The sequence below is a fragment of the Glandiceps talaboti genome, chromosome 10 (genome assembly GCF_964340395.1).
Source record: "Glandiceps talaboti chromosome 10, keGlaTala1.1, whole genome shotgun sequence".
Lineage (NCBI taxonomy): Eukaryota > Metazoa > Hemichordata > Enteropneusta > Spengelidae > Glandiceps > Glandiceps talaboti.
In genome coordinates this window covers 21,232,815-21,256,997 of record NC_135558.1, presented here as the reverse complement: position 1 = coordinate 21,256,997, position 24,183 = coordinate 21,232,815, and the positions used below count along the sequence as shown (strand labels likewise).

Below are 24,183 nucleotides of genomic sequence, written 5' to 3'. Positions count from 1 at the left end.
TCGCTTGATTCTCCACTCGTTGTAGTACTGATAGACTATGTCCCATCAACTACTCTCTCACTCCGTTGGGCCACTTTTGATAATCCTGTGAAAGTTTGACGCAGTAACGTCAATCCACAGACCATCGTTATTTCTATAACACAATCTTATCGAATCCATACGTCCAATATATGATATACTTTCTCGTAATTTTCTGATTATTCATTCGTACCCCGTACACAACAGAGATGTAACATTTATCATATGTTATTACTAGTAATAATAGGAGTGCAACCTTCTTCACCGTAGTCTACTAGATATCTCGCAGTGAGTGGACCTGTGCAATCACACTGAGAAACAAGACACTGTTATACGTCGATATCACAGGGGCACGTATTCTGGTTTTCTTCGGAAAATATCGTACGAATCCTGCTGCTACAATATAGCAATCTCTATACTAGTAGAAATATTTTCTGTTTTCACCTTACAGGTAGGAATATATAGTTAAAGGGTTGATATATTTAGTCTGTAGACCTGGAAAACAACAATCTATGAAATATTACACGCCCCTATGGTCGATATTATCGACATTTTATTACATTTTATCGTACTCTGATAGAAACATTCTGATACATATCTCGGGAAACAAGTGTCTGTGTCCCCCATGCCCACCCCCACCCCCCCGCCCCGCCATAAATTCTGATCCCCGTCTAATAGCAGAATACTTTGTCCCAATGACAGGTTACGAGTCGTAAAATACTAGTAAATAGAAGGAAACCCACACTAAAATCATATTATAAACAAACGTTACAATAACAGCGAGTCGGCATACAAACTATATGTTTGTGATTTATACAAATAAACCGTATTAAACGTTTAATAAACTTTGAGTGTGAGGCTATAAATTGTATTTCTATTTCTCGTCCCCTCACTATCTTTACGTAGTATTTAAAAATAGATGATCTCGTACTTTGTTACTTGACCTTCAATATAATAACAATAGTATAACAATCTATGTGTTGTGTATTTGTCACATCCCCTTTTCAAGGTAATACCAATGGATTAATCAATATTTTCTGACCCGGAAGCGAGGTACTCTAATCGTAAACCAATCAGCTTTCACTGTTACAAATCACGTGATGTCATAAGCAGCTGACTTGTATACGAGACTACGCCTATGTTGCAAGGGTACGGTAGTCTGTACTAGTCATACTCTCACATTGTGGTCGTGTGTATAAACAGTGGTAGAACGAGGTTAATTTTCGACTGCAGACATGGGTAAGAAAAGACCAAAGGAAACAGGGAGCCAAGAAGATGTAAGTGCAAGTCCAGCGAAAGAGGAATCTTCAGGCAAATCAAAGTATGGTATGTTATCTTCAAGTTCACTTATCTCGTCTGGCATGTACTGAAGAAGTGTGAAGTATACGTTTGCATGTAAATAGACGAAGGCGCATTACTTGGCCCGAGTATATAATGTGTACTTTTACAAGCTGGTTGAATGTTGATGTTTATCCCGCTACATTCAGTTTCACGGCAATATGTAATAAAATGTGGAAAATACTAGAGCGTTTCTATCCGTTTACAGTGTTTCACATATTTAGGTGTGTGCTAACTCGTGTCTCTGTGATTGCCATTTGTTGTGTTCGCGTCTCCTCCCGTTGGTTAAAAAATACCCATTCAATTCCCTGAAACGAAAATTAATACGTTAATAGATTAGAACTGGGGTTACAAGTACGTAAATGTGGGTTATTTGTCTGAAGTATGGGTAATATTAGTGAATCACTTTTACACGTCAACAATAGACCATGTTCAAATTCAACACCGTGTAGTAGTCCTTTGTATTTAGTATATGTACCCCTATACATATGTAAGAACCGTGTTATTAAAAACATTTTACCTTGTTACGTAACATTTCTTGTAAATTACCCTGTGCGTCACCACAAGAATGGCGTCCTTTGAACTCTATTTAGTCAATGTATTTTACACTGTGTAATGTGTGATTTTGTTGTTTACCTACATACTCTAGTTAGTATTTATTTATCTATATTTTAATCACATCCCATGTTAATTAGCAAGACTCCAAGAGTACATTATCAAAAGACTACAAAGACAAAAATGAAAAATAAACTTTAGAAATATAATTATTACTAAAATCACAGCATAATGAAAACAAAACCAAATGTAATCAAAAGGATTATAATTCGTACAACATGAAGAGAAATCACATTATACAGTATGAATTGGGAAGCCTTTTACATATATTATACTATATATAGAATTTCATTCTTCTTTCGCCAAGTAACGTGCTCAATCACCTTGGAGAACATTTCATACATAAAAATGAAAGAAGACAAGTATGATTACATTATGGATTTACACAATAATGTAATATCGTACTTGTCTTCTTTCATTTATATTAATATATACACACACACATACACACACACACACACACACACACACACACATATGCACACATATGGGGTTCTATCATCAGAGTGATTTTCACTTTTGGTTGAAGAATACATTTGTATCTTTAGGGAGGTATGATGTATGATAGCCCAGGTCTCAGTATAAATACATCTGTATTACATCCATGGAAACGTGCACAAACACACACTGCCACTCAACAATGGAAACATAATCTGGTTAAAATATGTTGTTGAAGGGTATAGGATTGAGACTGGAAGCCTTATAGTTGTATTGTATTTGGTTCATAATACTGAGAACAGTCCAGCCATACAACAATACATCTATGCAATATTGCATGGGATTTAGGTAGAAACAAAGACAAATTTCAATTGATACCTCATCAGTCAAATCCTGCTTTCAGTGATACAGTGAGGTAGGACTGTATTCTGACAATTGGTAATGTCTGAATTGAGTCCTGATTGGGACACCATCATGTGATCAATACTTTGTCATGGTTATAAATGTATATTGCTTGTAGCAAGTCTTAAGAAGACAAATGTCTACTGAGGTCAGATCCTTGGATTAATCTCATGTTTACTAGTTGGTTTATGAAATTGACCCTAGTGGGTGTACTGTACTGGTATATCGTGTTTATTTCACTCACTCAGTATATAGGATTCTGATCAATACAGTCAGTCAGTCAGTCAATCAATCAATCAATCAATCAATCAATCAATCAATCAATCAATCAATCAATCAATCAATCAATCAATCAATCAATCAATCAATCAATCCAATCAATCAATCGATCTTTATTGAAAAACAACATGTCATGGAGCAAGCATGGTAAAGCATACAAAAATAACATACAGAAATAAAGTGACTACAATACAGTCATTTAGCATGACATGTGGATAATTTACATATTCTGTGATGTATCAATTATATGTAGGCAAAAATGTTGTGTGGGGATCGAGATGCAGCATTTATATACAAAGACAATTTATTTGCAAGTTTGTGTACATGTAGAGTTTTCATCCAAGGAACCACAGGAGATCAGATGACAAAGAATTTACAAACATATCAACAGAGCTAGTATGTCTCTTTTCTACAGACATGTCCACAGTGAAAATATGGATAATATTTCAATTATAATTTTCCTTGTCACTTGATGGGATATGAGTGACATTGTCAGTATCTGTCAACTGATGATATACCCTCACTGTCAGAAGTATTCATGGCAAAATGAAGTAAAAATGGGATGTGATTATTTGCACCCTGTGTACACCAGTACAATGAAAATTGGAATAGTCTGTTTTTTTACTAAATACAAACAAGGTGAAATGAACATAAGCATTGGCTGGCAATTAAGAGATGAGATACTCCATCAAATTCATAGCCCACAGACTTGGTTATTTGACTTGACATATACTGGTAAACAATATTCATAATTCAGAAAGACAAGTCTGTAGTCTATCAGATTCATTTCAACAACTTGGGTTGTAGAAGATTATGTTGTATTGTTTAGCCTGAACGTCATCTCTTGATGAGTGATGGATGAAAGGACAGTATGACATATATGTCTTTATAGACATCAGAGGTACTGCTAAGTCAATGACCAAGGAATTGAATTCCAGTTCTTGTTAATTTGAATGGTAAAAGTTTGGTTGGTAGATATCTGATGCATCAAACCAAGGACAAATGGAATCTGTTACAAACACAGAAAGTAAACAACTGAATTGGATTAATAACACTTGGCACAACATATTGGAAGTACAAGACTTGTATTACATTCCATTGTTTGATAAGAATAGTTTTATGGCCACTTGTCATATTTAATAGTTCACCTTTCCAAACAAATTAGAACTTCTCCTGGCATTTCATGCACATACAAAATGTGTATAAAGACACCACAAACTTGTTACTATCAAACCATTAAATGTAATATTACAAGCCTCTGCTATTCCTACCTACTGTACCAAGTGTTATTAATCCAATTCATTTGTTTACTTTCCGGTGTTTGTAACCAAGTTCTGTGTTCGTCCATGGTCTGATGTCAGCAGTTGTAAACATTCTCCTCATGTTTATACATACATGTATCTATAAAATCAAGAACTATATAAATACTGCAGTAGTCACTAGTATAGGTGCATATATGACACTGAGAAGGGTGTTGATTTATGTACATTACTCCAAATCCCATTTAGATTGAAATAAAATCCTGTTGTCACAACATATTAGACATACCTTCTGAATGAGGCTGCCAGCTGACCATCAAAACTGTAACTATCACTTTATGTATTTATTTACACTATAGCTAGTGTGGGTGTTACAAGGTCATATTTACTGATTATACAAATATAGAGTTATTTAGATATTTGATATTCTAATTTTGTTACACTGAGACAAATATTATGTACAATGTAGGATCTACATATCAAAGTGCATTGTTGTAGAGATATCAATTTTCTTTACTTCAGAAGGTAAAAATAGTTGTAGGTTTCATAGCTTTGACCACTACAACAGCAAGTAAGCCATGTCCACATCTAATCCAGATCACTTTAATCTGCATCGAATTCACTTTCTGTCTACACTAAAAAAATTGAAAGATGGAACCATTTCATATTACATTTTTAGTACAATAGCTGTCCACACATGTTCCAGCTTTGATTTGGATTACTTAATTATCAAACTAATTCATTTGACTCTGAGTACGTGCCTGTCCACATAGGCCTAACTGATCACGATCTGATTTGAATTACGTTGATCCAGATCTAAACCACCTAGAATGAGATAATTCAAATGACATAAAAATTGAATGCAGATCAGATTTTGTAGTATGAACAGGCTTGCATTGGCCTAAACAAAAACCAAATTGTGTGATTCCGACTATACTACACTCAATTTTAGAATAGGTGGGGTAGGCAGATTTTCTATTGTATTTTTGTCATGTATATTTTTTTTATGTGTGAGTGTCTAGTTCAGGTACATGTAGTTATGTGTTCTATTGTTTTCCATATGTTTCATATGGTCTCTGTGTTATTGGTTTCTTCCCATTAGATGTACAGCCATTACAAATTGGAAGGACAGTTTTATATTTTCTTTTTTTTAAAGTTGAAGTCAGTTTCCACACCCACTATATCTTGCAAGACTTCACAATTTTCTCGATGTTATTATTTTTTTCTCGAATACGTAAAAAAAGTTTAGAGTCAGCATGAAAAACTGGGTGGGGTTGGGTAACCAGAACTGATTACTATCCAAACCAATGTGTCCTGAGATTAGTATACCTTTAGCTAAGCTATCCAAACCAATGTGTCCTGGGATTAGTATACCTTTAGCTAAGCTATCCAAAGCAATGTGTCCTGAGATTAGTAGACCTTTAGTATACCAACTAAAAGTCATGTTTGGGTAATATTACTCTTTCTAGTCTGGATGCCAATGTTGTCTCTACATTTTGTAACTACACCATTACATTGGGGATTATAAGGGACTGCAAACACAGTCTATGTTTTATCAAGTGTACCATGGTGTTTTAGGTGGAGGTGTAAATCACAATGATACATATAGGAACTAGACTATACTCTCTCTAGATAGGTGGAGGTATAAATCACAATGATACATATCTGAACTAGACTATACTCTCTCTAGATAGGTGGAGGTGTAAATCACAATGATACATATAGGAACTAGACTATACTCTCTCTAGATAGGTGGAGGTATAAATCAAAATGATACATATAGGAACTAGACTATACTCTCTCTAGATAGGTGGAGGTGTAAATCATAATGATACCATATAGGAACTAGACTATTCTCTCTAGCTATCTAAAACCAATGCCAATAAAGAGTTTACTTTGATAGGGCAACATCATGGTATTTATTGCACTTTATTTGTTTAACAAGTATTTTATGGTGTTACCATGGAAATCTGTAATACACATACCTTGGTTTACAGGTGTAAATTAATTAATTTCAAAGCAATCTTAGACTACAGGTTGTAAATCTTTTGATGTAAATATCAGAAACTGTGAAAGAAATAAAAAATGACAATATTTGTTTTTTATATTTGGTGGATACTAAATGATTTATGCCAGAATGGCGGCAAGATTAGTGTTAGGTTGGTATTTGACAAAATGTTTTGATTTTAGGGTAAAAAAAAATTAAAATTGCAACTCGGAGTCAGAAAAATGTTTGAAAAGCAAATTTTCACTGATATTCTGTCAGCATCATTAGCAGGTGTTTACTAAATAACTAGAGGGCTATGCCAGTGATGTGATAAATAGCCCATTGTAATCAACCCTGGACAATACTGTCAACAAAAATATGGGATTCACTTTAAAATAATGCTGTGATTCATTTTCATTTGAAATTCAAAATATTGATATGTTATTGTTAATTGATCATGTACACTGTGTTGTAATACATGTATGTGTACAGAAGAGATTTTAGCCGTGATAGATTTTCACATTTTCGCGCTGAAATACATGTAAGTGAAATTTTGTCTTCGACAAATATTTCTGTATTTGCAATAGCTACCAGTGCTATCAGTAACTCTTTTTTTTTACACTTGTACAAGAACTATAATTCAATCCTAAACTCCTAAATTCTTGTATTTGTGATGTTCTATACATGTAAAATTTATACAAACACTATCAAGTAGTGGAATATTTATTTTGCACGAGTCACAAATCATCTTTTATTGATTTTTAAAAAAAAATCAATATTTTAATGTTTTATGTATTAACTTATAAAATGGATGACATAAATAGTGTGGACAGTAAAATTGTCAAAATGTGGAATTAAAACGTGTAGTTGCTAGGTGAACAAAACAGAGTAACAACAAGACATTAGGTCCGCGGCAAGTGGTGGTTGTGTGTGTATGTTGGAGAGACTGGGTCAGAAGAATTATATTCAAAACAGTAGCAGGGTCAGGAGAATTCTCACCTTACCTACATGTATAGAACATGCATATTGAATGGATACCTACAATATACACATATAAAAATATTGTTTAATATTTTAAACCAATAGGTTGACATAATATTTTTAAAAAGTAGAAAGTATTTGTAATGTAGGATGCTGAGCAAAACAAAATGTAAAGTCCTAGAAATGTTTAATGTCAGCTGTAACATTAAGTCACCATTTTAAAACATGAAACCACCATTTTAAAACATTAAGTCACTATGCATTCTTGCTAACAGTTAAGTAACACTTTTCACCTTCTGACATGTCTTAAAAGGTTTCATATTTGCTGAACTATCACAGTTGTCGGTAATTAATTTTTGGTACACCTTATATGTTTATGATACCCATCAATGGTGCATAACTATTGCATGAAATGATTCCCTCATGAAGATCATTGTGGACAATACACACATATACGTGTATGTGCATGGTTCAGCTGACAAAGATATACATTGAGATTGGGGGAATTCAGGGCTTAGATTCTAGTATTTGTAAGTAAGATATACATTGAGATTGGGGGAATTCAGGGCTTAGATTCTAGTATTTGTAAGTAAGATATACACTGAGATTGGGGGAATTCAGGGCTTAGATTCTAGTATTTGTAAGTAAGATATACACTGAGATTGGGGGAATTCAGGGCTTAGATTCTAGTATTTGTAAGTAAGATATACACTGAGATTGGGGGAATTCAGGGCTTAGATTCTAGTATTTGTAAGTAAGATATACACTGAGATTTGGGGAATTCAGGGCTTAGATTCTAGTATTTGTAAGTAAGATATACACTGAGATTGGGGGAATTCAGGGCTTAGATTCTAGTATTTGTAAGTAAGATATACACTGAGATTGTGGGAATTCAGGGCTTAGATTCTAGTATTTGTAAGTAAGATATACACTGAGATTGGGGGAATTCAGGGCTTAGATTCTGTGACCTTTTCCATTGCTGTATAGGTACTAACTAGTAAATGTAGACAATTAGAACAAGTTGTGCCACACCCTTTTCAGTCATCTTCCACTTTCACTTTCTTTTCTAAGAAATTCTATGAGGTCCCTATAATTGTCGTATCACCTGTGTGATCACTCCAGTTTACATAGTCACCCATATTAATATTGCTTGTATAAATTAGCTTTTTTTAGCTCCGCTGTCAGCGAAAGCTGAAAGCGTAGCTTTAGGTATAGGTGGGTATTGAGGTATAGAGAGTAGAGTGAATCATAGGTGTCCGTCAAACTTTTATATTTTTACTATCTACTCCATAAGTGACAGTCGGAATTCTTCAATATTTGGTGTGCATGTTCCCTGGGGGGAGGCTATTCAGATTTGTTCATGCCAAGTTGATCTGTGCCATTTTCAATTTTTTATGATTTTTTTTCATAAAATGTCATTTTCATCAACTCCTTGAAAACCTCTTATTAGATTGCTTTGATATCTGGCGTGTTGATGCGCAGGGGGTAGCTTACTCAGATTTGTTAATTTCAAGTCAGCACATCCTCATTTTTATTTTTTATGATTTTTTTTTTGTAATTTGAAAAAAAAATGAATATGTTAATGAGCATAATGAACGACGCCATATTGGAAATCAGTCGACGAGACTTTAAGTAAACTGCCACTTTTCAAAAGACACTATTGACGTCAAACAAGCAATGTAATATGTGCTATAGTCATAATTCTACGCATTGGGCGCCCAAATGACAAGCGTTTGTTCGAAACAGGGTTGTAAACTTCAAATCCAATTCTGCACCCTCCTACATAATCAGCCAGTCCGCAACATCCTCATTTGCATACTCTATCCTGATTCGACCAGAAGCTGAAGGTGACCTCATTCGACTGAGCGATTTTCCACAGCAAGTATCTTGAATATCAACACAGGACGTTCTTAGTACTCACTAAAATCACACTTCAGACCCACTATAAAAGTGTGATGTTTTCAGATAACATGTAACTTGTGGTTAATTCTATATTGTCGTGCAATTTGGAATGACAGTGAACCAGAATTCAGACAACTTGCGTAAGGAAGGGCATGCCAGGCATGCGTTTGAAGTTTAAATATGGCCGACAGTTCACATGTAAAGTTAACGACATGAACGTGTCTTGCCTTTCCAAAATGCAAATATTTGGCAAGTAAAAATAATTAAAATAATTACAACTTTAATTTGGCTTCAGACTTTGCATTATGTTTTGCGTATCTTTCCCCGTTTTACATGTAAATCCGAAAAGGTTCTCTCTCATCATGTCATCAGTGTCAGTGATCATACCGCGCGGGGTAGTCCTCGGGTGCACGAGTCTGTATTACTGACTTGACTCTAAACACCGGAGGGGGAGGGACAATTGTCAGAATCGAGTCCCGAATTCCTTCGTATGCAAGCAGGACTACGTGCGGGGCTGCTTTGAGTACGAGCAAAGTGAGGCATGTTGAGGTATTTTGTTGAGAATTATAAATATTGCGAAATGTCAAGTACAAGGTTTAAATACAATGGGATGATGAAAAAAAATGGCAGAGTCTGCTGACAGGTGCCGCGCCGGTCACAAGAAATACTGTAAATTGCATCTTTCTTAGTTTCCGTACGGCGACAACCCCAGGTACCCGGATGCATGAGGGACTAACCCGGAAGCAAGTCGTTGTCAGCCATACGTTACAGTGGTAACATCGTCCGAGAAATCGCTGCGTTCAGAGTGTCACTATTCACAGAATTGTTGTTTTCGAGTGAAAACGCGTCTTGAATTGTATAAATCTAACAAATGAAGACATGTCAAGTTATATTTTGAAAGTTGTATCGCTAGTTTGAGACGATTTTCTCACGTACTATCGAGGCTTACTTAGACTTGGACCTTACTCATCAGTTCATCGGGAAGTTTAGCCAGTCCGATAATTCTTTCTGGTTTAGTTTACAACACTTTTGATCACGCAGATTTTGTTGTGATGAAAAGAAATTTAAAAAAAAGATCACTTCAACCATTTCGTTGTGTTTTCTTTATGAAAGGTAATAGAACATGAACGAGTGTTACCACTGTAACGTATGGCTGCCAGAATGACTCTCTTTCTGGTACTTGGCGGGGATTGTCGCCGTCCGGAAACTAAGATGGCGATTAATACATTTCTTCCCTATATATATCTACTACAACTTGTACAAGTTGAATGTTGTGGACTTGGTAAATTTGTTAGAAAATTGAAATTCAAATTGCCTCAAAATTATTTTAGATCCCTAGTTTATTTCATTCATCATTAAAATTTCCCAGGGTTAAAGCTGTAAGACAATGGAATTATTTATAGCCAACCTCAAAATCCTCTTTTTTCTTCTTTTTCTTGTGTGCATTTCCCAGTCATTTTTTTCTGAGATTTTGTGCAATTTTTCATAACAGTAGATTTTTGTTATAAAATGGTGACTATGGTATAAAAGTACAATACATTACCAACTTCTGTGTAAAATGTGTTTTACAGTGAGACATCATATGAACCACTTACCACTTTATTGCATCGCTAAAACAAAACTGCATAGTAAAGAGCTGAAGAACTGACCCACTTCTACGTGTCACCAAAATAAAAAATTAAATTAAAAAAAAAACAGCGGAGCTATTCTGACCGATAGGTCGCTTGTTTATAATTACATTGTAATTGTTATGGCAGAACTAAGTCAGGTTGATAAAGGCAAACATGTTAATAGCAAAATCCTGTTTTGATGTAGTGATTGTGAAAGTGTTGTTAGAGTAGTGTTGAAGACGTCACTGTTGCCATGGTTATAATGAAGTCATCTACACTCTTTGGCACATTGTCATTTATGTGAATGTTGTCAGGGTAACTGAAGACATCTTCATACTTAAAAAAAAATCTCTTTGTGTTACGTAATAAAATTCACTTTCAGCACCTCTATGTAAGTTGTATAGAACAGGTTAACACATTCTGAACTACTCAAATACATGTAAGCGCCATCTTTCACAAGTGCATTACCATGGCAACACATCCTGCTTCTTTGTCTTAAGTATTTATTGTTTAGTAGATGTTCATCATTTTCAACCATTTACACATGAACACTGTCACAAATTTTGAATATTGAAAAATTCTTTATATTTAAAATTGTACTATAATTTATAAATATGATAATAATACAGTGATTTCTACTTCAGTATTGATACATTTCTGTGCATGGGGAAAAATGTGACCGAAAAAAGAAGAAAAAAAATTCATTTAACCTTGAAAGAATATGATGTTTACATGTATACAAAAAAAGGTGAAAATTGTTCTTTCCTGTAATCGTGGGTTAACCATTTTGAAAGAATTAATTTACTGATTACTGGAATAACAATTTTCAACAAATGTACTTACACGTAGACACACAAAACATGAAAGTTTGAATGTTATAGTTACGTGTAATATACAGATAGGTCATGTACTCTAATAGTCTGGATGCCAAATGTGGTTCTAACTACATTTGAGTGAAGGTATCAATTGTAACGATACTGTATAGGAACTAGACTGTGAGTGTGAGTGAAGGTATAAATTGTAACGATACTGTATAGGAACTAGACTGTGAGTGTGAGTGAAGGTATAAATTGTAACGATACTGTATAGGAACTAGACTGTGAGTGAAGGTATAAATGGTAACGATACTATATAGGAACTAGACTATGAGTGAAGGTTTGAATCGTAACGATACTGTATAGGAACTAGACTGTGAGTGAAGGTATAAATGGTAACGATACTGTATAGGAACTAGACTGTGAGTGAAGGTATAAATGGTAACGATACTGTATAGGAACTAGACTATGAGTGAAGGTATAAATTGTAACGATACTATATAGGAACTAGACTGTGAGTGAAGGTATAAATGGTAACGATACTGTATAGGAACTAGACTGTGAGTGAAGGTATAAATGGTAACGATACTGTATAGGAACTAGACTGTGAGTGAAGGTATAAATGGTAACGATACTGTATAGGAACTAGACTGTGAGTGAAGGTATAAATGGTAACGATACTGTATAGGAACTAGACTGTGAGTGGAGGTGTAAATGGTAATGATACTGTATAGGAACTAGACTGTGAGTGAAGGTATAAATTGTAATGATACTATATAGGAACTAGACTATGAGTGAAGGTATAAATTGTAACGATACTCTTACTAGACTGTGAGTGAAGGTATAAATCATACTGTATAGGAACTAGACTAGTACTCTAAATGTTTAAATTTTGTAACTTGGTATGTGTACAAAATGTTTAAGGTATAAATATTTTAAGGAGAGTAAGTACAATGTATAGGCTGATTTTAGAAACTAAAAGTTGTTTTTAAAAGAAATAACTTTTTTTTTAAATATTGTGTGTGGAACCGTAGTGAACAATACAAATTCAGTTTTGCATACATGTACATACATATGCTAGGGAGTCAAATTTCTTGTACATACATATGCTAGGGAGTCAAATTTCTTGTACCATCACCCTTCCTCAGGTTTGAACACAAAATGTCAACGTACAACATCTTGAATTAAAGCTGGTCAACTATCCTACATCCTTGCTAATATTGTTATAGTCCATACGGATAGGGAGTTTAAATGTTAGTTTCTCCCTCAGGAAAACTATAAATAGATTCCAGGCTAAAATTGTTGAACAAAGTATGAAATAAAACAATTCAACTGAGTTTGTTGTATTAAATACATTTGTCTAGTGTATGTATCTATTGTTGATTGCTAAATAATTACTCAATGAAAGACAATAATTGGTATATGTACCTTGAAATACCGTAAATGTCAATGAGTGAAAGGTCAAATAGAATATTAATTTATACTATTAGATCAATTTAACTATAGTACCTGTTGAAGTGCTGTCTGTCTGTGTTGTATCCGGACCAGTTTACTTTTATGTATGTTGATCTTGTCACAGAGTACTGTGATCAAACCAGGAAAGGGTAGTCTAGCTAAAACAGGCAGTGTTCACCACAGAAGACTATATATGTAACATTTACATTCTTGATCAAAGTTGATAATTTTGCAAGTTTACGTTGTTGTTTTATTTGATAGATAATAGGAAAGGACAGTTTATGGGGATACGAGATATGAGTGAAGTTATAAACAGAATTCTTGTATATGAAAGTAATAATTGGATGCTTTCTATATAATTTATTGTTCTCACTTCATTTCTAAATGAATCATTCAGAAAAATGTCAAATATGCAAATTTTACATAAAGGATATACATGTACAATGTATCTCATGAGGATGAAATTATAATAATTCTTTGTATATGTAGGAAATAATTGTCTGCAGGTTTTCTAGAAAATTTATTATTCTGTGAATTATGTCTATGTAACTCTCTAAATGAATTATAGTTTCAGAAAAATAATGTCATATAAAGTAAAAAATGTGAAATACAAAGTTTTTGTTCTTAAATTTGTGACCCAAACAGATTTACTAAATAAGTCATCTTAATGTCCTTGCCTCTATACTAATGTACCAGATTTTTCCTTGTTGATTTTATATGCAATCATCCAGAAATTGTTGCCAAAAATAGTTTGTATGTTTAACACTAGTACGTGTAAGGATCTGTGGGCGATGATTTGGTAGAATATGCTGACAAATATATACTTTATATAAAATATTGGTCTACATGTATTGTGTATTGTGACGTTAGTCTTAGACTATACAGTATACATCTACAAGATGTCTGAACATCCAGGGTCTGTATACTACAAGACATGAGTCTTAGACTATACTGTATACATCTACAAGATGTCAACATCCAGGGTCTGTATACTACAAGACATGAGTCTTAGACTATACATCTACAAGATGTCAACATCCAGGGTCTGTATACTACAAGACGTGAGTCTTAGACTATACATCTACAAGATGTCAACATCCAGGGTCTGTATACTACAAGACGTGAGTCTTAGACTATACAATTTACATCTACAAGATGTCAACATCCAGGGTGTGTATACTACAAGACATGAGTCTTAGACTATACAGTATACATCTACAAGATGTCAACATCCAGGGTGTGTATACTACAAGACGTGAGTCTAAGACTATACATCTACAAGATGTCAACATCCAGGGTCTATATACTACAAGACGTGAGTCTTAGACTATACAATTTATATCTACAAGATGTCAACATCCAGGGTGTGTATACTACAAGACGTGAGTCTTAGACTATACATCTACAAGATGTCAACATCCAGGGTCTGTATACTACAAGACGTGAGTCTTAGACTATACAATTTACATCTACAAGATGTCAACATCCAGGGTGTGTATACTACAAGACGTGAGTCTAAGACTATACATCTACAAGATGTCAACATCCAGTGTCTGTATACTACAAGACGTGAGTCTTAGACTATACATCTAAAAGATGTCAACATCCAGGGTCTGTATACTACAAGACGTGAGTCTTAGACTATACATCTACAAGATGCCAACATCCAGGGTCTGTATACTACAAGACGTGAGTCTTAGACTATACATCTACAAGATGTCAACATCCAGGGTCTGTATACTACAAGACGTGAGTCTTAGACTATACAATTTACATCTACAAGATGTCAACATCCAGGGTGTGTATACTACAAGACGTGAGTCTTAGACTATACATCTACAAGATGTCAACATCCAGGGTCTGTATACTACAAGACGTGAGTCTTAGACTATACAATATACATCTACAAGATACCAACATCCAGGGTGTGTATACTACAAGATGTGTATATGCCATTAATCTAAGTCCTGAATAATTGATGGAGACGTTGGTGAAGCAAGTACTTTGTAGTAATCTTCTTGCAAGGTTCAGGGTATTTCATCTTTTTGTTGCAAGGCATTTTATAGCACGTTTCATCCTTTTACACGGATTACCATGGATACGTTATTCCCAATTTTCAGCAAATACCATTTAATTTTCCATTTATACATTGTTGTTTATTTCATTCAATTGGCCAGCTAAAGAAGATATTATGGAGAAAGGGGAAAGGATTCCCTTTTGGCATCTCAGTGTTGTTAGACATGCAAATGTAAATGTTGTTTTGTATGCCTTGAGTCAATAGATGCACAGTTTTTGGACAATTTTTCCCCCATCAATCATTTAATGCAAATTTTCACTCCTTGTCAGAATTATATATAAATCATACATTTTTATGTATATTGAAAATAGTCACAAAATGTACAGTCTGGTTATCTGGTGGAGTTGAGTATTAAACTTAAATCACACACAAACTCAATGTAACCTTGCTTTGTGAGGTGGAGACCTACAGTAATACATACTACTAGTAATACTACCTGTAAGAATGATATCAGTGTTATATTTAGACATTTAGTTTACATTCAACATATCCTGTATTAGCTAGTGTATGTGTTAACTTGGATAAATAGGTATATTGAATAGTTTGAAGTATCAATCGTTATTTATCATAAATTAACAAATTTGTGTCATCTAAATAGGACTATTTTATAAAAAATATAATCTATATTTGTCTGTTATTTATCTAGTGACACACAGTTATTATATAACAGCAGTGATATCCATATTTCTCTTGTTTTGTTTAATTGCCATCAAATGTTACATAATACTTTAGGTACTTAGTGCTAATGTATCATAAAGCGTAAACAATAAAAAGATCTTTATGTACCATGTATGTGGAAGCTTGACATAAAGAAAGTGCACAATATTCCAAATCAAAAGTACGGTCCATGTAAATTATAGAGGGTAGCTTGAGATATGTTAATTATCATAACCAGGAGAGTATTTTTGCTACCAAGTACTATAGCCTTTACTATCTAGACACAATGGAAGTGAAACTTATCATTAGTGTTCTCTCCAGGATAGATTGCAAAGATGGTGGCTAATTTGCATATTAATTTCTGTATAAATAACATGTTAATTAGCATATTGATTTGCATAGTGATCAGCATACAATATGCATGTCTTCAACACTGGAACAAACTCTGACATGTTTATATTTAACACATACACACATGGACATTGAGGAATCAGTCATTTCTCTTCATGTGAAAGTATTATTATGATTTTGTCATTCAAAGATTACTAAAGCTCATCAAAGCTCAAGGATGGTAGAAGACTATTGAAGTAGAGTAGAAACCTGCTAGGAATTGTGGCCAAGATGGCAATGATGGTGTTTGCATAGTGCTTTCTCTATAGTGGGGAGAAAACTGATCATATTATACATACATTAATGTTTTAGGTCGATGACCTGTTCATAATAAATATAGTATATTAAATATTACTACATATCTACAAGTATGTATACACAGACATATAGGGATGTGAACTATGTATGTAACAGTAAATGATAACAAACCCCCCTCCCCCCTTACTCTAGATGCAATGAAAGTGAAAGTTACTCCACATTGAGTATCATATAATATTACAAACATTACATAATACATAGTTCACAAACTTGTACATGTAGGTATGTAGTGTTTTATACACTGACAAGACAAGACACAATAGTTTTCATAGGACTGAATTGTTCTGAATCTTTGCATGATACAGAACTTTGGATCAAATGTACAGATATTAGTCTAGCTGTTATAGCTCTGTATAGTATACCCACAAGCTGTTCTGCTAACTATAAAAGCAAACACAGGTCGCATAGTCCCACAGGCATTATTGAGTACTTGTGCACCAGTGATAATGTCATCCCTGGTTTTTGTTCGACAATCCTCCAAGTGCAGATGTGAGGTGTTGTTACAAGATTATAGAGATGTTTGTCTTTATTTAAACCCCAATGTGTGAATCCCATGGACAGTATTGAATTCTTTTTATGATATCAGTGGAGGCATGGGGATCAGTTAGGATTATAACATTCCAATATTATTCTTTTATTTAAAATTAACCTTTTCTGTAGCAATGTTTTTGAAATCTTACCCTATGTTGGATAATTAGCATAAAAAGTTAAATATCCAATGACATATTTGAGTGTTTATTTTCATCTTGTTAGTGATAACTGTTTTTTCCCTCATTTCCCTTCCTCTATGCCAGTGTTGTCATTATATAAATCCCTCCAAGACCTCTGAACAACTGCAGTCCTGTAGGATTCTAAAGTGAAAACATCCTACAAATTGTGATGTCAAGATCAAATAGATTGACTAAGGTACAAGTATGTTAGTCCCTAATTTTTGTGAACTGAAGGCCCAAACTAGACAGATCAAGCAATGAGATGATATCAGATATTATATTATATTAACAGTAAATGACTAAAGTTTACTCTCTGTCTTAATAGACATACTAGAGAGGCATGACAGGGTAGTTAGTGATAATTTGTTATCAGCTCTCAAGGACAAATTGGAAGGATAATGTGTTGTCAATCAGGTCAACAAGGGGTCATAGTTAGATGGTATGTATGTATTGTACTTGTAGATGCAGTGTTGATGATCTTGAGGTCAATAGGAGGTCATCACTGCTGGATGTGTTGTGGATGAAAGTTGGATGTGCTAAAGGTCAATAGGAGGTCAACAATAACTTCAGTATACATTTGTAAACATAGCTGAGTGTCGAGTTGAATGAATTCCTGTGTCATATACTGGAATGAATAAAGTGATTTTAATTCTAATTCTGTGTTATTTGAAAGACATTGTACAATGTATACATGTACCATTGTGATTATAAGGGTATTGTGGATTTATATTGGAATGAAATATTGGAAATGTAAAAAGAAAGACAATCACTTTCAATAATCACAGAATTTTCTGCAAATTTCATGAACATTATTTGGCAGGTACATGTAAAAAGTGTCAGCATTCTATAATTTGATTTCACTTAATAAAAGTTTATTACTGTCAGTCTAAACTGTGACATGCATGGCACTGAAAGTGTCAGTGAAAGTTTGACATTAATGACTGCAATATCACAAGTCTGTCTAAAAATATGACAGTATAGATTGTTTGTGACTAAGTGTCACTCAGTGAAAGTTTGACAGTTGAAGACTCAGCATATCAAAATAATTATGTCTAAAACTGTGACATATCACAGACAGGTACATGTCACTAAAATTATCAGTTTAAAATTGTGACATATCACAGACAGGTACATGTCACTAAAATTATCAGTTTAAAATTGTGACATATCACAGACAGGTACACGTCACTAAAATTATCAGTTTAAAACTGTGACATATCACAGACAGGTACACGTCACTAAAATTACCAGTTTAAAATTGTGACATATCACAGACAGGTACATGTCACTAAAATTATCAGTTTAAAATTGTGACATATCACAGACAGGTACACGTCACTAAAATTACCAGTTTAAAATTGTGACATATCACAGACAGGTACACGTCACTAAAATTATCAGTTTAAAATTGTGACATATCACAGACAGGTACACGTCACTAAAATTATCAGTTTAAAACTGTGACATATCACAGACAGGTACACGTCACTAAAATTATCAGTTTAAAACTGTGACATATCACAGACAGGTACATGTCACTAAAATTATCAGTTTAAAACTGTGACATATCACAGACAGGTACATGTCACTAAAATTATCAGTTTAAAACTGTGACATATCACAGACAGGTACACGTCACTAAAATTACCAGTTTAAAATTGTGACATATCACAGACAGGTACACGTCACTAAAATTACCAGTTTAAAACTGTGACATATCACAGACAGGTACACGTCACTAAAATTATCAGTTTAAAACTGTGACATATCACAGACAGGTACATGTCACTAAAATTACCAGTTTAAAACTGTGACATATCACAGACAGGTACATGTCACTAAAATTATCAGTTTAAAACTGTGACATATCACAGACAGGTACATGTCACTAAAATTATCAGTTTAAAACTGTGACATATCACAGACAGGTACACGTCACTAAAATTACCAGTTTAAAACTGTGACATATCACAGACAGGTACACGTCACTAAAATTATCAGTTTAAAATTGTGACATATCACAGACAGGTACACGTCACTAAAATTATCAGTTTAAAATTGTGACATATCACAGACAGGTACACGTCACTAAAATTATCAGTTTAAAACTGTGACATATCACAGACAGGTACACGTCACTAAAATTATCAGTTTAAAACTGACATATGAAAGACTGCATGTCATTGTAAATATTCTCATGTGGTTAGGAGAGTCCTAGGCCCCCTATGTCACTCATTATTTCCCAAGCCAAATAAAAAATTAGTGACAAATATGATTTATATGTTAGAATAATTGATACTTTATATACTTCTTACAGGTCAATGCTGGTCATTTTCTATACTCTGTTCCATTGAAGTATCATATTTAATTTTACTTTCTGAAAAAATCTGATACACGTATGCAGTCATGAATCGTGAGAACTGATCTGTCATTATAATCAAACTATATGTATATGAATAGAATAGAATAGAATAGAATGGAATGGAATGGAATGGAAGGGAATAGAATAGAATAGAATAAAATAGAATATAATAGAATAGAGTAGAATAGAATCTTTATTGTATCTGTTAAGAAAACTACATTTCTTCATTGGATGTTGTGCAATAAGTGTTTGGTGCTAAAATAAACTAATAAATATATAGATTATCATACTATATGACAGATATGGTCATATTTATAAATGTCATATAAATACTTAGAGTTATATATTAATTAATTATTAATATTGTGTCAATATGTGTTAGAAATATTGACCCATAAATCTATTTATCATTATTGGCTCTTACATTCATCTAATACTTTACAACATAAACTACATTCAGTAGAAAAGAGAAAATACCATTATGATTATGTTTTCTACCCCCTTAAGATTGATATTATGATAATCTTTTAAAAGGACAACTCGGACAGATTATTGGTAGACCTGTTCAATTAATACTGTTATAAACAATAAGGTCCTACATATACTCAGGCAGGAGATTGTTGGTAGACCTGTTCAATTAATACTGTTATAAACAATAAGGTCCTACATATACTCAGGCAGGAGATTGTTGGTAGACCTGTTCAATTAATACTGTTATAAACAATAAGGTCCTACATATACTCAGGCAGGAGATTATTGGTAGACCTGTTCAATTAATACTGTTATAAACAATAAGGTCCTACATAGAGTATAACGTATCTGTCTGTATTCAAATTATTCAATACTAGCGTCTGACTTTTGCCTTACAAAATTTCAAGGTATTAATCTGCGGAAATAAACGAACATGAAATAAAATTAATTTCTTGGAAATTCAAGGTTTTTAAGGGTTCATATTTCTCAAGAGTCCATTTATTTGGTTCTAGTCGCCATGGAAACATAATTTGTTTTCATTGTGATCGAGTAAGATTTATTTTCTATTAAATGAGTTTTCTGAACAAAATGTGTTATTTCTAGGTTAGTATTGACAAGGGATTCAAAACCATAAATTGGATAAGCTGATAACTAATAAAACCTAAAAACAAATAATATTCATAAGGCCAAAAAAAAATAAAAATCTGGTTCTGGTCAGGGTAAACTTTCTAAAGTGGTGCGACGACGTGCGTTTTTTTTTTTTCCTAATTTTTTTTTTTTTGGCAAATTAGTAAATACACATTTTTGACACTTTACATGCTCTCGGAAGATGTCATACAACTCTGGAAGTTGGCACTGTTGTATGGCAAGTTTTATACGATGCGGATCAATCATCCATCAGGGCATCACTAGTCACATTTACAAATTTATCTTATCGCCCAGTGATTTGCAGTTATAATCCCGATTTGCAGTTATAATCCCATCCAAGATAATGAGTCTTGCCTTGCAACCACTGTATAATGTCATTGTGCAACTTGCAACGTTAAATAACGAGAAATAGGTCTGTCCAACGGACGTAGAGGAGGCAGTGTTTTCTTTCGAGCACCGTCCATCATCAGTCTGATACGCAGTCTGTATACGGTACGATGTTTGACATGTCTTTCCAACTCATCGCAGATGGAAAGACGTGTCGAACATCGTAGCGCATACATCCAGAGCTAACTGCTTACGCTACAGGAAAATCTTTGTATTCAGAAGGCAGAACGAAACGATCACCAGAACTAAGAACACCTCGAAAGTCAGCTGAATTGATATCAACATTTCGATTGCTCACGACGTACTCAAACTTCTGACATTTTCGAAACATGTGAGCGGTTTACCACCTAGCACAGTGAACACACTATTTCCCGTGATTCCCATCAACCACGCTCATCGTACATATTACGTACACATATCGTACGGGGGATTATGGGTATGCAACAGTACTAGAAGAAAAGGGTACCCGTTACCAAATAGAAGTGCGCCATCACACGAGTTAAATTTTTTCCGCTAGCCTTGCATACAGTGTTGATCGACGGGGAATTGTAAATAAGGAACGGGAAAGCAAAAATTATCGGAAAAAAAAGGATCGACGCGGGGGTATTCAGGGCACGCGCGCGCTGACCAGAACCAGACATATTTTTTTTTTTGGCCTAAACTTACAATTTTTTAACGGGTTCAGAATCGCAATATTTTACTACAAATTAAAGCTTACACAGATGTTAGTCTTCAACATTTGTATGTATTCAGTTAGAACACTGTCACCCACAAGCAAGGTTTATCATATTTATCTTTGCCTTTTAAAACAAGGCCTGTTATGTCACACTCATGTTCCTTTGCAGAACAAAGACACATATTATGGCGTTTATACACGTATTTAGTGAATCTTATTCGATTTGTCATCAAGTACTGTATGTATAATTAAGGTGTTAATGATTTCTGTATTACAGTAGATTTATATATCAGTCAGCATCGGGTGACAATAATCCCATGCTTCTCTATTGTAAACACTCAGATACATGTATTTATAGACTAAGCAGCACTGTCAACCAATGGATGGTATAGAAAACAAACAATATATCGGATAACAGATGGTTTATGCTTTATACAATTGTAGACACTGCTGGAAAGAGATGAGATTAATGAATTTGAGTTGAGATGATGTGATGATTAAATATCACTACTACACAATGTAACTGTGTTTATGGACAGATTAACCAAGAGTGAAGTCATATGGGGATTTGGACTATGTCACACAGATGATAGTGAAAATACCCACATGACTTGACTCCTACGTGTATTATGGAGTGGACAGATTGATTAGAAGAATTGAAATGTGCATGGCTACTGTATCTTGTCATAATTATTAGTTGAGGACTTATACAATGTGCATTGTTCTGTCTGTGCTTTTATCAGTCTGTTTGTGTATGTGTGTGAGTACATGTGATGTGTGCATTCACCCTAAATTCAGTTGATTTCAACCAAACCTGACACAAAGGTAACATGGTATATGTGAGACATATGCAAATCACTTTGTTTTGTGACTAAATCAAATATAGCCAAATGGTGGCCATATTTGTTGTTGAAATTTACAATTTGCATCATAAGTTTGGATGTATGATACGTAGAGACTCCATTCAAGTGTCTACAACCATATGATTAAATATGAGCTTTTTTTAAGGCCTTGATGTCTAAAGTCATCTGTGAGGTCAAATAGGCAACTTTGCGTTATCTTCATAGCTTTTGAATAAGACATTTCAGGTGATAATATTTAAATCATGACTTAGGTTTGACTATGTGAGGCATATGCAAGTCACTTAATTTTCTGACCTTGACCTGTATAACAAAATGGTGGCCATATTTATTATTTGTGATAAAAAAAGTGCATTTTTCCAGTTATCTTCAAAAGTTTGATACATATTCAAGTGCATACATTGTATACCCTCACAGTATCAATCATAAACATTGAGACTTTGACCTTTGACCCTGACAAACATTTTAAGGTGAAATTACCAAAAACACTAACTCAAAAAGTTGACTAAACAAAGATTCCATGTAAATGTTTATACCCCAAAAATAAGCTTTCTCATCTTAACCTCTGACTTTAGTCTCTATATTCAAGGTCAAATAGCAAATATGTCAATAAATGATGAAGTTTTGCCATATAATACAGCAGTTGGGGGCTATGCGTTCAATGAAGACTTGTTTTGCCATATAATACAGCAGTTGGGAACTATGTGTTCAATGAAGACTTGTTTTGCCATATAATACAGCAGTTGGGAACTATGCGTTCAATGAAGACTTGTTTTGCCATATAATACAGCAGTTGGGGGCTATGTGTTCAATGAAGACTTGTTTTGTCATAATTACTATTTTTTCAATTCCCAAGATATGGGGGTTATTAATATTAGAGATTCATTAGTAATGTCAAGTTTTATTTGTCAGTGATAATACTGTCTGTACAAAATATGTATTTTCAAGTTATGATGTCGCCAACAATATTTTAAATTTAAGTTCATTTCCAAGTTTAGACTCCAAGATATGTCATGATATTCTAATGTACACGTAGCTGATAGTGAGGCACAAATGTCGAATGTCGAATGTTGTACCTTACTCTTCATTCTTATTGGATACCACAGTTACTATATAGACCATATCTTAGAGACTTTATGTCAAGTTATCCTTCAGTCGAAGTGAACACAATAGATACATTGTTTGTAGTGTAACAAGATAGAAAGAATTACCAGATAGATTGGAATCCATTACCTCACAACAGGGCTCCAAATAATGGCCATTATACTTGCCTGGGCAAGTGATTTCAAGGCTTGGGCAATTTGTTTAGAAAAGTACTTGTCCCAAAATACAAGGGGCAAGTAGAATTTCTTATGATTATTGATCAGGGATGTGTTTTTGCCTGTGTTCATGCTGTACTTATCAGACACTGCACATGTCTGATAGGACTTTGGATACATTGTATAACCATGGTGCCAACAAGTCTGGAAAATTATAACATTGTAGCAGTATTGAGAAGATGTTTTTCTTGACTGACCACTTTTCAAAA

General features: G+C 34.0%; 1 protein-coding gene across 2 annotated transcripts in view; it reads left to right on the top strand.

Annotated features, from left to right (window-relative positions):
- The first annotated feature begins 1,170 nt into the window (after positions 1 to 1,170).
- The window catches only part of LOC144441463 (choline transporter-like protein 2), a 47,119-nt gene continuing 24,106 nt past the window's right edge, over positions 1,171 to 24,183 (top strand). For both annotated transcript variants that reach the window (XM_078131042.1, XM_078131041.1), the window contains exon 1: positions 1,171 to 1,344. In XM_078131042.1, the coding sequence (XP_077987168.1) occupies positions 1,254 to 1,344 (91 nt within the window). In that variant the 5' untranslated portion in view covers positions 1,171 to 1,253. The remainder of the gene's footprint in view (positions 1,345 to 24,183) is intronic.